This window comes from Haplochromis burtoni, unplaced genomic scaffold (assembly GCF_018398535.1).
Source record: "Haplochromis burtoni strain Fernald_Lab_line unplaced genomic scaffold, NCSU_Asbu1 Contig_511, whole genome shotgun sequence".
NCBI classification, from domain to species: domain Eukaryota; kingdom Metazoa; phylum Chordata; class Actinopteri; order Cichliformes; family Cichlidae; genus Haplochromis; species Haplochromis burtoni.
Window position 1 is genome coordinate 381704 of NW_024582872.1, and position 11464 is coordinate 393167.

At 41.2% G+C, this 11464-nt stretch overlaps 2 protein-coding genes across 8 annotated transcripts in view; one reads left to right on the forward strand and one right to left on the reverse strand.

Annotated features, from left to right (window-relative positions):
• The window catches only part of ttll4 (tubulin tyrosine ligase-like family, member 4), a 31194-nt gene extending 27647 nt beyond the window's left edge, over nucleotides 1-3547 (reverse strand). Inside the window, exons 1-2 of one of the 7 annotated variants that reach the window (XM_042214046.1) lie at nucleotides 3455-3547; nucleotides 266-1313 (exon numbers count right to left, since the gene is read on the reverse strand). In XM_042214046.1, the coding sequence (XP_042069980.1) occupies nucleotides 266-781 (516 nt within the window). In that variant the 5' untranslated portion in view covers nucleotides 782-1313; nucleotides 3455-3547. Of the gene's footprint in view, nucleotides 1-265; nucleotides 1314-2153; nucleotides 2600-3313; nucleotides 3333-3454 lie in introns of those variants that run through there. The other 6 variants (XM_042214047.1, XM_042214043.1, XM_042214045.1 and 3 more) reach the window with 6 other exon arrangements.
• Nucleotides 3548-3949: 402 nt separating this feature from the next.
• On the forward strand, nucleotides 3950-8160 carry si:ch211-67e16.11 (the record flags this gene model as incomplete). The annotated part of the gene is given in 3 exon segments (XM_005947380.3): nucleotides 3950-4949; nucleotides 5248-5520; nucleotides 7927-8160. Coding segments are annotated over 3 exon segments (751 nt in total), but the record flags the coding sequence as incomplete, so codon positions are not given.
• Between the last annotated feature and the right edge of the window lie 3304 nt (nucleotides 8161-11464).

Genomic DNA, 11464 nt, shown 5'->3' on the forward strand with positions numbered 1-11464 from the left:
TTTTTTTTTTTTTTAAGAGGACAAGAGCGGCGAGGTCTATCGCGATAGTTTAATTTCTCTATCAGTAAAAGTTATATCGCGATACATATCGTTATCGTTCTATCGCCCAGCTCTAAGTGCTATACAGCTGTTCAGAGGTTCTGTCAGAGGACATGCTAAAATATAAAGGCAGCTGTAGACTACACCGTCGTTTAAACAATGGCCTGAGCAATTGGTTGCAACCCAAAACATTCCTAGAAATCATCAGTGCTGGAAAAGCACTCACCGTCAGCTTCTTGGTGTGCTGGGAAGCCTGCTTCCCTATAATCAGCAGATCTTGATGAGACACTGCCCCCAGTCCCATAAGTGCATCGCCTGTGGCAGCCTGATGACTCTCCACTGCTGAAATGTTTGCAGACTGAGAGCTCTCAGACGATGTAGATTTTGGCATGGTATCTGGCAGCTGGACATTAAGGCCAACCTGGTTTTCCATCTTGTTACTGGCCTGTGTTAGGCTGCAGCCAGTCTGCTTCAGCCCTGGTACCAGCAGTTTGTTTGGGGTTAGAATTCCATCTGACACAGTGGTGAAGGTGCCATCGCCTTTTTCACAAACAGCAACCACCGGTGACTTGGCTTGGTCATTTTTCCTGGATAGCTCAAAGGAGACATAACTATAAGGCACTTTTGTGGCTCTAACTGTCTTGGCTTGTGCACTTACAGGGGTTGTGGTGTTGGGATGATCTGCACTAGAACAAGCCGCAAGCTTCCCTCCACCCCAGGGGGAGGACTGGTTGGTTGGCATGGTAAAAACCAGCGATGTCGTCCTTATTTCTAAAGGCTGGTTTTGTGGCAGTTTTGGGTGATCACAGTAAACAATTTGACAGTTGAGAAAACTAATACATGAATGGCTGAAAGCTCCTCCTCCTGTTGCTGACCCAAAGTTGGTGATTTTCAAGGTCAACTCCAACTAAACAGATAACCAGTTCTTGATAAAGCCAGACCAACAGTAACCACTACTTCCATGGCAAATGTCTGGGCCTCTCATCTGGGCTGGAGGTAAGCAGGAAAACATTGACTTGTGGTTGTGCTGCAGGTTTAGATATTTTCAGGTGTGAAGTGTACGTAATTCAAGCTGAATCTTAAGTCTCTGGTTCATCAGGAGGAAGGTGTTTTTCCGTCATTTTCTCATATACTGCTGCGGGAAGAAATGTGGCTGCACCAGATTGTTCACACTAAGGTATCAGGACTTGACAGGAGAATGGGATCCCCCACAGCCATCATATCATCCTCAGTCACTTTACAGGAAATGAAACTGTCCACTCTCAGCCCTAATACTGTAAGCACAAGAGAAAAAAGCACAGTCAATTATTATTAATTATTATGAAAATCCTTTCATATTATCATCACTTAGTATTTGCACATATTCGAGCCATTTTACTGCAGTAGGCACATACAAGGTCACAGGTAATCCAAATTTTTGTGTCACTGAAAAACTGGGTCGTGAACATTTTAAATTGCTTAAATTACAGAACAAGTTTTAGATTGAGATTAAACTACTTAGAAATATTGCATCTTTATGGTTTAATCTTTGAAGAATAGCATTGGGTGACTGGAAGAATATATCTGTGTTGGTAGTTAACTCACTTAATTGCAGTCGTTTTTGTTTTGGGTTTTCCCCCATATTTTCTGTCAGATTGTGTTCCAATTATATGTTATATTTGAGATGACGGCCGTTGAACACATAGCCCAGCCATAATGGGGGCAGATTGTTGTATTCCGTATGCATTTTTAATTTTGGGTGCTTTACGTAACGTGTACTACGGCTAACATGCTTCAGGTAATATTAAGGGCATATAGAACACTGTGGCGATGTCCTATAGATCAGTAAGACCGAACGTGGGGAGTTGGCTAGCTTGAAGTAAACTATAACGTCCCATAATCACGGCTGTCGCTGCTGACTTTTGTCATAGTGACGACTGTCAGAGAAAGCGTGGAGAATTCACGTGTGAGCTGACATGCCGCTTCAGTTTAGCTTCACATTAGCCTACTTATAAGTCTAGTTTGATTACGTTAAGTGATAAAATGGTGTTAGCTGACGCGAAACTGAGTTTCCATAGAAACAATGCACCCACCCTGTGGGGTAGCGATACATAAAGACAGTTTAACTAACCTACCTTCAGTTTACCGCTACAATGTTCACTTCGTGTTAGCTTAGCAACCCAGACCGACTCAATTAAACTGCTAAACTGTTGTCATGTGCTCTAAGAACTGCCCGGAGGATAAAATACTTTTATGAACTCATAGGAATCTTGTTATTCTATGTTCGTACCTACTTTGTCTCATGTAATGACTAAAGCTGGTGTTCCTAGTCGAACGATAGGATGCATGTTGCACCGCTGAGCTTAAAAATCCAAACGATACATCAGCGTGACCCAAGATCGTCTATTGAACTAATAAGACAGCAGGACTTCTTCTTCTTCTTCTTTTTATCAGTATTTATTGGCGGTTGGCCGTACAAACAAACCCTAGAGCAGGACTTCTTCTTCGTAGAGGTTTTTGGCGGAGCGTTACTGCCACCACCTGGTAAAGATACGTCACTTCATAGTGCGGATCCCGCGCTACAGTCCCTGGTAACTGTTGCTAAGGGAATCTGGTTCAGATCTTAGTGGGCACACGGGAACGAAAGAAACGTTTATTTGCTTCGACACCAAACAGATTACATGAATCTACTGAAATCCTTTGCGTAACAATTCCTAAATTAAACTTTATTTTAATCTCTCCCAGTTTCCTTTTAGGTGTTTTCTTTCAAATAAATAAATAAATAAAATAAATTCACCATATATTGTGTTCTAACATGATACTAACACAGCAAAGTAACGAGAGGTAGGGTGTCAAACGAAGGTGCTATCTCCCCCACTCTCCAAACTTTTCACTATCTTCAGCTCCATCGATCAGATCAACATCCCAGAAAGTGACTTGATGCTATAAAAAGTGTTCCTGTATTTTCTAACACTTTATTTTGGCAGATGTGTGCTGTCCAAGAACCACCGGGTGGCGACTGCCACAGTGCCGTCTTGCTTGCTTGCAGTTCAGAATTATAATCAACATAAATCAGTTGAAAAGTTAACAGATAAGGAAAGAAAGCATCATGTAGCCTTGGGTCTTTTTAGCTTTCGCCAGCAGAGGGATGACTAGAGTCCCTGTAGATTCTGCCTCTTCCAGTTCTTACTCCTCTCACTTCTTTAACTCCCTCAAGCACAAATCTTTGCTTTTTTCATTATCTTTCGCTTCTCTATTCCTTCCTCTGTCCCTTTTCTTTTCCCTCTCTCCTTACCTCCTTGTCCCTTGTATTCTCCTTCTTGACTGTCCATCACGTTCCCTCTCCTCTCTCTCATTTCCTCTATTTCCTGTTCTCTCTCTCGTCTTCCTCTACTCCTTCTCTCCTTATATATTCTTTTTAACCTTTCATATTTACCTTTGTTTTTTCACTTCTTTGACGTTTTCACTCTCTGTTTCATTCTCCAGTCATTCTTTTCCTTTCTCTGGACTGTCCCTTTCCTTGTTCTCCGTGTTCTTTTCACGTCCTCCCTCTTTTCCTTTTCCTTCCTCTCCCCAGACTCCCTTCACCATCCCTTCTGTTTCCTGTTTTCTCACTTTCCTCCTTTATTTTCCTTTTTTACCATCAATCCTTTCACCTTTGTCTTGCATGTCACAGCTTGGAGACCGTGTGTGTGCGTGTGTGTGTGCGTGTGTGTGTGTGAGAGAGAAAGAGAGAGAGTGTGTGCGGGTTGTGTGTGTGTGTGTGTGTGTGTGTGTGTGTGTGTGTGAGTGAGTGTGTGTGTGTGTGTGTGTGTGTGTGAGAGAGAGTGTGTGTGTGTGTGAGAGAGAGAGAGAGAGTGTGTGTGTGTGTGTGTGTGTGTGTGTGTGTGTGTGTGTGTGTGAGTGTGTGTGTGTGTGTGTGTGAGAGAGTGTGTGTGTGTGAGAGAGAGAGAGAGAGAGAGAGAGAGAGATAAAAGGAGCAGGAGACCACAAGCTGACTGAAGCTGAGAAGCCAAGCAGTGAGTTTAGCAGCAGCAGGAATGCTTCTGTGAACAATGTGCAGGCAGACGGGACAGGAAGGAGAAATGAGAACTAAGAACTCATGATGATCTCTCACCTACTAAACTATTTCTGAACCTGAGACTAATCTGGACCAGAGATGAATAAAGAAGAAAAAGACCCCAGAAAGAACAAAACTTTGGAGACTTTTGGATATTTGGGGATTTTTTCCTGCTGATATCAAGAAGAAAATAGGATTAAAAAAGTGAAGAAGTTGTTTGATTGGAAGATCAGTCAGAAGATGTTGATGTCCACTTTATCCCCTCAGATGCAAAGAAAAGCAGAATGAAAGGAAGTCAGTCCACCTGTTAATGGATAAGATGCTGTAGAGTAATATTTGTGTCTTAGTTTAAATAAAGTAAGAAGAAAAAGGCACAACTGAAGATATACAGAATTTGGTTTGTTTAAAAAAACTGTAGCTGAGATTTTAATAAATTAAACTGAGTAACAGAACAGAGGTTCTGATCTTGCATAGAGGAACAGAAAAGTTCAATAACATAAAGTGGTCAGAGGAAAGATATGTGGATAAAAGAGAACAAAGACTAACAGGTTTGGAAAACCAAGAAAAAGAGATTTATACAAAAAAACAGGAGAAAGGTAAACACTTGAAAAAACTGCAGGTGTGACAATGGTTTCTCTCAGAGCTTTCCTCCTCGTCCTCATTTTGCACACTACAGTTGTGGTCCCAGCAGCCAGCGTAACCCTGAGCAGGCTGGAGCGCTGGGTCCGCTCAGCCCTCCAGTCACTGCAGTGGAACCAGCTGGAGCGCTGCCGTCGCCTGTCCTCCCTCTCTGAGGCTGAATGCAGGCAGCACGCCCACCTGCCGCTGTCCTCGGTGGCTGTGTACGTGGCGGAGCCTCACAGTGTCGCAGGTAGCAGTACTCTCTTATTCTGTTATTCACAGTGTTCAGTGTGCTTCCTCTGAGCACACAGGTCTGGTGGATGTACACATATTTATTCCAAAGATGTCTTTAAACATCCATGACCATCAGGAGAATGTGCTTTCAAACAATTTTTCAGAACATAACAAATTTTACTCACAAGTTAAAAAAGATTTGACCAGATGTTTACAGAGGTATCTTACTAAGCTATTACATATTATTAAGTATGCATGAAATAGCTGCATTGTACCAGCTATGAAATCCGTTTTCCTGTTTCGCATCCCGGTAGGTCACTCTGACAAAGTTTTGGCCATCCTACCAGACTCCTCCGTCGGGATGTTGAGCTCCAAGCTACGGAGACGCTTCAGCGGCAGCCAGGTGCTGAATGGGATGCAGGGTCCCCACAGACACCAGCAGTCTCTCCCTCGCTCCATGGCCCACGATGCTGTGTTAGTGCTAGATCCAAGCCCTGGGGAGAACTTTGGACACCCAGTGGTCCTCTTCTATGTGGATGTGAATGTGACAAAGAAAAGATGCTCCCACTTAGATGGCATTTACCTGGGTGAGTCTCAAGACACCGACAGTTATCCAGTCCATGAACTTTAAGAGCTCACAGAGTGCCAATTTAAAAAAAAATGTCACTGCTAGTTGATTTGATGACAAAACTCGTGTTGTGGATAAATCATACAGTTTATAGAAAACATAGCCCAGCCTTGGAAGTCAAGATTACGTGGATCTGTTTGCCAGCAGGAGGTAACTCCTCTGGATGCAAAAAGAAATCAAATTCTATAAGTTTTATTTGTTAGGATTAATTTTAACTTTGGTACAGGTCAGCTGGAAGAAGTGGTGGATGTAGGAAATGTTGCTGCAGTCACAGAACAGGGAGGAGTAAAGGAGTTTCCCTGGATCACAAAATAAGATGTTTGGGACAGATTCACTGGGTGAGGCGAGTTACTGTAATGCTGCAGTTGTCAGATGATCGACTAACAATGTGCTTTAATTTATGTACAAAGATGCATTTGATTTAAGGGAAAACTCTTCTGATAGAAATCGCTGTGCACTGTGCAAAGGATTGTGAGGATTAGGACTCAGGTACAGCGAAAGATTTATCCAGTGGAGCACCTCATTATTAAAAACTCTCCCACCCCACAAACCAGAAACCTGTGTGCAGCTACTGACCTGTACGATGTGTGGACCACGAGCTGTCCCAGTTGCTATGTTACTGCGCCACATGCATGTATGTATGCATGTATGCATGCACTGCTTTTTAGTTTTGACTCATGGAAGTCCAACCACACATCTCTGTAAGTATGGTACTGGTACCAGTCTATGTCTATGGTTTCTTAGTTGCAGATGTTGATTGTTTTACTGTCTGGTGTTCTTGGTTCCCATTCGGTTTTGAATCTTGATTCCAGTTTGTTTTTTTATGAGCTCTTGTTGCTCCTCCTACACTACATTGCCAAAAGCATTCACTTGTTCACATGTACATGAGTAATATCACATTCTTAATCCATAGGATTAATATGTTGTCAGCACACCTTCAACTCTTCAGGGAAAGCTTTGCATAAGGCTTAGAAGTATTTTTGTTTTTATGAGACACTGATGTTGGATAAGAGGACCGGGCTCACAGTTTTCTGGCAACCACCAAACCAATGCATCGGCAGTGATTGAAACACCTGAATTTAGTGATTTGGATGGGTGGGTGAATGCTGTTAGCAATATAGTGTATGTCAAGTCAATAATCAGTAAATGCAGTTTCTGCTTTATTTGATAGTGGTTTGATCTTGTATTGAGTTTTACTTCCTTGTCTTGTTGCTTTGATTAGTTTCAGCTGTGTTTCCTCATGCCTCAGTTTTCCTCAGGTTTTTCACAGGCCTGAAAAGGACAAATCAATCAATGATTGAGAAACTCCCCTAAAAAGGCTTCTTTGAACATGTGGTTCACCTGTACCATGCAGCCCAGCATGCAGGCTGCAACTAAGAAACATAGCTGGGAAAGGGGGGGACTGAAGGGTTTTTCCCCCAAAACCTCTTATTTGTGTTATTCTTCTGCCATAATGACATTTGACTTATAGCTCCATCACTTGGCCGTTCATCTTGAGAAGTGTGCAAAATTCTTTTTTTTGTGCCTCTTCTGCAGGTACAGGTTGCAGGTAAGTTTAAAACCTGGCCTTATCATTCACAAGGAGACAGACCAATGTGAGGCGAACTTAAGAATTAGTTTCCATGCATCTGAAAAGCTCCACTTTCAGTGACAACAACAACTTTAATGAACAGCAGGTCAAAAGGCAGAGTAGGAGAGTTTTTTAAAAGTGCGTTATTGCTGCACTACTGCTCCAAAGGAACGGCAAATAAAAGCTTTCTGTGATGTATGTGTTCCTGCATCTCTGATAAAAGCAGAGTATGTTCAAGTGAAGGTTTATGACCTCCCACTGTGAGAGGGGTTAAAGCCAAATGCTGAGCTATTCATGCATGCACACGCAGCACTGTGCCCCCTGCTGGGTCCCATAGGTAGATTTAGATGAGCATTTTCTTTAGAGAGAAACTTTCTTTTGACCTAATTTAACCAAATCAGGGCAGAAAGGAGAAAAGAGAGAAATGACAAAAAGAAAAGAAAATGGTAAAAGTAGAAGACAAAAAAAGAAGTAGAGAAGATAAACAGATGTGGAAGAAAAGCTATATACAGTTCACTTTTTTACTGGTTCCATAAATATCTCTAAACCAATAGGGTCCAAGGTAATTCATGTCTCTCCCAGTTAGTGGTTTGGTGTGCATTAAAGATTAAGGGCTGTATTAAACATTTGCAGAACCTTACTCTACTTATAAAGCTAAGAAAAGGAGGCCAGGCTAACAAACTTTATCATTTATTTTTACTTTCACAGTGCTCAAATTTCCCTTTCACTCATCTACCCACTACAGGAAACTGACCCTAAACCTTCTCCTGCTGTCGTCTGCCTTTGTGTCTTCAGGTGATGAATGTTTGACGCTAGCTTTAAAGGGTCGCTGTGAGAACCAGCTGAAGCATCGTCACACCGGGGCAGAAAGGGTGATTGGTAATGGTCACATGACAGTTGGCACCATTAGCACCAGCGGTGGTAACCGTCTGCTCGAGCATGCCATTGGAGGGCTCTGTGAGGTCCACTTCCTCCCACTGGTCGTTGGAGTCAGAGACAGTAACCGAACACAAAGACTCAGATGTGTTGGTAGGTACAGCAGGTCTGAAAAAAGCCCAGCTCAGTCCTTGCAACCAGCCTACACTAACCAGTTAGAGGGCATACTTTTCCCTTTTTTTTTTTACAGACAACTAATTAACAGCACTGTATTCAGAGTATTTGGAGTATTCGGAGTATATGTAATGACTCTGTGCTGAACTGAAATACATAATAACCACAGAAAGCCCAACAACTGACATAAATACACAAGTGTCTTAAATGGGAGTCTACTGTGTTTTGCACATTCCTGCAGCCAATCCGGTCGTTAAGTCTGACGTCACTAGCCGTGTCTGGGCCTAAACTCCGCTGCAGGTCCATAAATCAAACGATCACTGTGGCATTACTGAGAGTTGAAAAACTGTCTAAAGTCTTTCATCTTTAATAAAATGATCAGCGTTCTGCTCTACCAGGTGTAACAACTGAGTTTAACATCCAGGCATCCATGAAAACGGAATTTATGACATTTAACGGAGTTAGAAGTTAGCAGGAAGTTAGCTTGCTAGCTTATATCTAAATACAATATAGCATGTCCTGACTGCGGGGTTTTGGAAACAAATGAAAACGTACAGCTCTGTTATCACTTCCAGCATAAAGACAGAAAACTAAACAGCAGTGACGTTTGTAGGGTTACTGAAGTTTGGCTAGCTGCTATATAATGATGTGCTACGTGACCGCTAGCGACACAGGTATGTTAGCATAATATAAACAAGCTAACTTTTTTTCCACTCGATAAAAGTTAACGTGAGTGTTCTCGGTGGTCAGGAACAAATGTAATCGCATGGCAGGATGCTGTAAAAGGACCAAACTTCAGCCAGGAGAACGACTGAGATAATCCATCCACAATACGAGGTTAGTCATTCATATACTGCTGCATGGGCTGGGCTGTAGCTACATCCTAAGGTTTTAAAAACTGAGCTTAAATAAATGATTAGCGGTAATAAAAGCCAAGGGAGCTTTTTGAGATCAAATAGAAGAAAATACAAAACATTAAACATGTTCACAACACAAAAGCCATATTAAACGCAGACTACTTTAGGCCCGGAAGTAGGATTCGTCACGTCATCACTTAACGACCGGATTAGATGATCACCCACATTTAAACAAAACATTGAAAAAAAATATGGTTAAGTGACTACAGCTACTTCTTCTTCTGGCTGTCCTCTTTATGAGTTACCACACAGAGGATCATCTGCTTCCATCCCACCCTATCCTTAGCATCCTCCAGCTCTGCATATTCTCCTTCGTGTCATTGAACCTCGTGAGGTGGTTAGGCAGGAGCACAAAGTGGGTATTCTAAAAAATGGTGGTTTTACTTACCCCAGAAAAATAGACAAAATGAATCAACAATATATATACTAAACAAGGCCAAAGGAACAGAACTAAACTCAAGACAAAATAACAATTCAACATAACTCCAGACTAATTGCTCAACAAAATAAAACTGAACTAACACACAAGAAACACAAAGGACTTAAATACTGGCTGATCAGACCAGGTTGATGCATAAGGGGAACACAAATACCAACAAATTTAACATCAACAAAAGCCCCCAAAAGCAGCATTTAGTTTAATACTTACTTCAAATTAATGATACTCAGCAAATAAGCAACTTATAAGTAAAAGCAATTATGCAACATTTAAGATAATTGTTCTTCCTCATGATAGAACTACACTTACTATCACCCAGTCAGCACTTCCTGTGTATAACAGTGCTGCATTCCAGAGCATATCTTTTGCCCTTTATGACGCCAGCAGCCCTGAGCAGTGACATGAACCCCTGCCAGCACCGGTAAAACAGAGAAAAAGAATTTAATAAAGATGATTGTATCAAAGCTAACTAAATGTGTGCACTACAAATAGAATTCATTTATTTCAACAAAATCGAATAAACATAAATAAAGTGTCGAAAAAAGAACAGTGTCACAATATTTGTGAACCGGTATATGAAATTAAGTTTACTCCTATTTATTCCTAAGGGTAAGGATTCCTCACAATGCAGCTCCTACAGACCGGTGAGCCTCTTAAATTGTGATTACAAAATTCTCACAAAAATTTTAGCTAATAGAATCGATCTTATACTGCCGAAAGTTATCAATCCTGATCAAACTGGCTTTATACCAGGGCAACAGTCATTTTATAATATGCACCGCCTACTTAATATCCTGTACGCATCAGAGCCAAAAGAAAAGTCAGAAGTAATAATTTCTCTTGATGCAGAAAAGGCCTTTGACCATGTAGAATAGCCATATGTTCATGCGGTCCTAAATGAATTTGAATTTGGCCCATTGTTTCAAAAATGGATTAAAATACTGTATTCCTCTCTGGTTGCGGCAGTGAGGACAAACAATGTAACTTCTGACTTCTTTCAGCTTAGTAGAGGCTGCTGGCAAGGCTGTAGTTTATCTCCCTATCTTTTCAACTTAGTAATCGAACCTTTAGCTATCGCTCTTAGGGAGGACAATCAGGTTGCTGGAATCTCTAGGAGCGGGACAATGCACAAAGTATCATTGTGTGCAGATGACTTATTGCTGTATACATCTAATCCAACGGCATCAATCCCTAAACTGCTCAAGGTATTAGATCACTTCAGACGCATATCTGGATGCAAATTGAACTATTCGAAAAGCCCACTGTTCCCTATTAATAACAGAGAGCAAGATTTCTCTGCCTTCCCCTTTAAGTTAGAAAAAGAAATGTTTAAATATTTGGGAATAGATATAACCCGCACAATGATGGAGTTGCGGATTCATAATTTTGACACTTTGTTAGAACAAACATCAGAAGATTTTTAAAAAATGGGCAACATTTCCAATCTCATTAGCAGGCAGAATAAATCTAGTTAAAATGGCGGTCTTACCAAAACGTCTCTATGTTTTCCAAATGATTCCTGTTTTCATAACCAAATCAATTTTCAAAGATTTAAACAGATCAATAGCAACATTTATTTGGAAAAATTCAAATCCCAGAATAGAAAAAACATATTTGGAAGTACCAAAAGAGGGCTAGGGTTGCCACTACTGGGCGGCTAATATCACCAAATTGTTGCACTGGAAATATGTTTATGAGAACAGCGAGAGTGAGGCTTGGGTAAAAATGGAACTGATGTCTAATCCACTTCCCCTCCTAACCTCATCCGTAGCTCTAAATCAAAAACAGAAAATAACAAATCCAGTTGTAGGAACATCTGTTAGAATATGGCTTCAATTCAGAAGGCGCTTCTGTTTGCAACAAGTTAGTAATTTTTTCCCTGTTGCTTTTAACCCTTTTATTGCCATCCATTTCAGATAAAGCATTC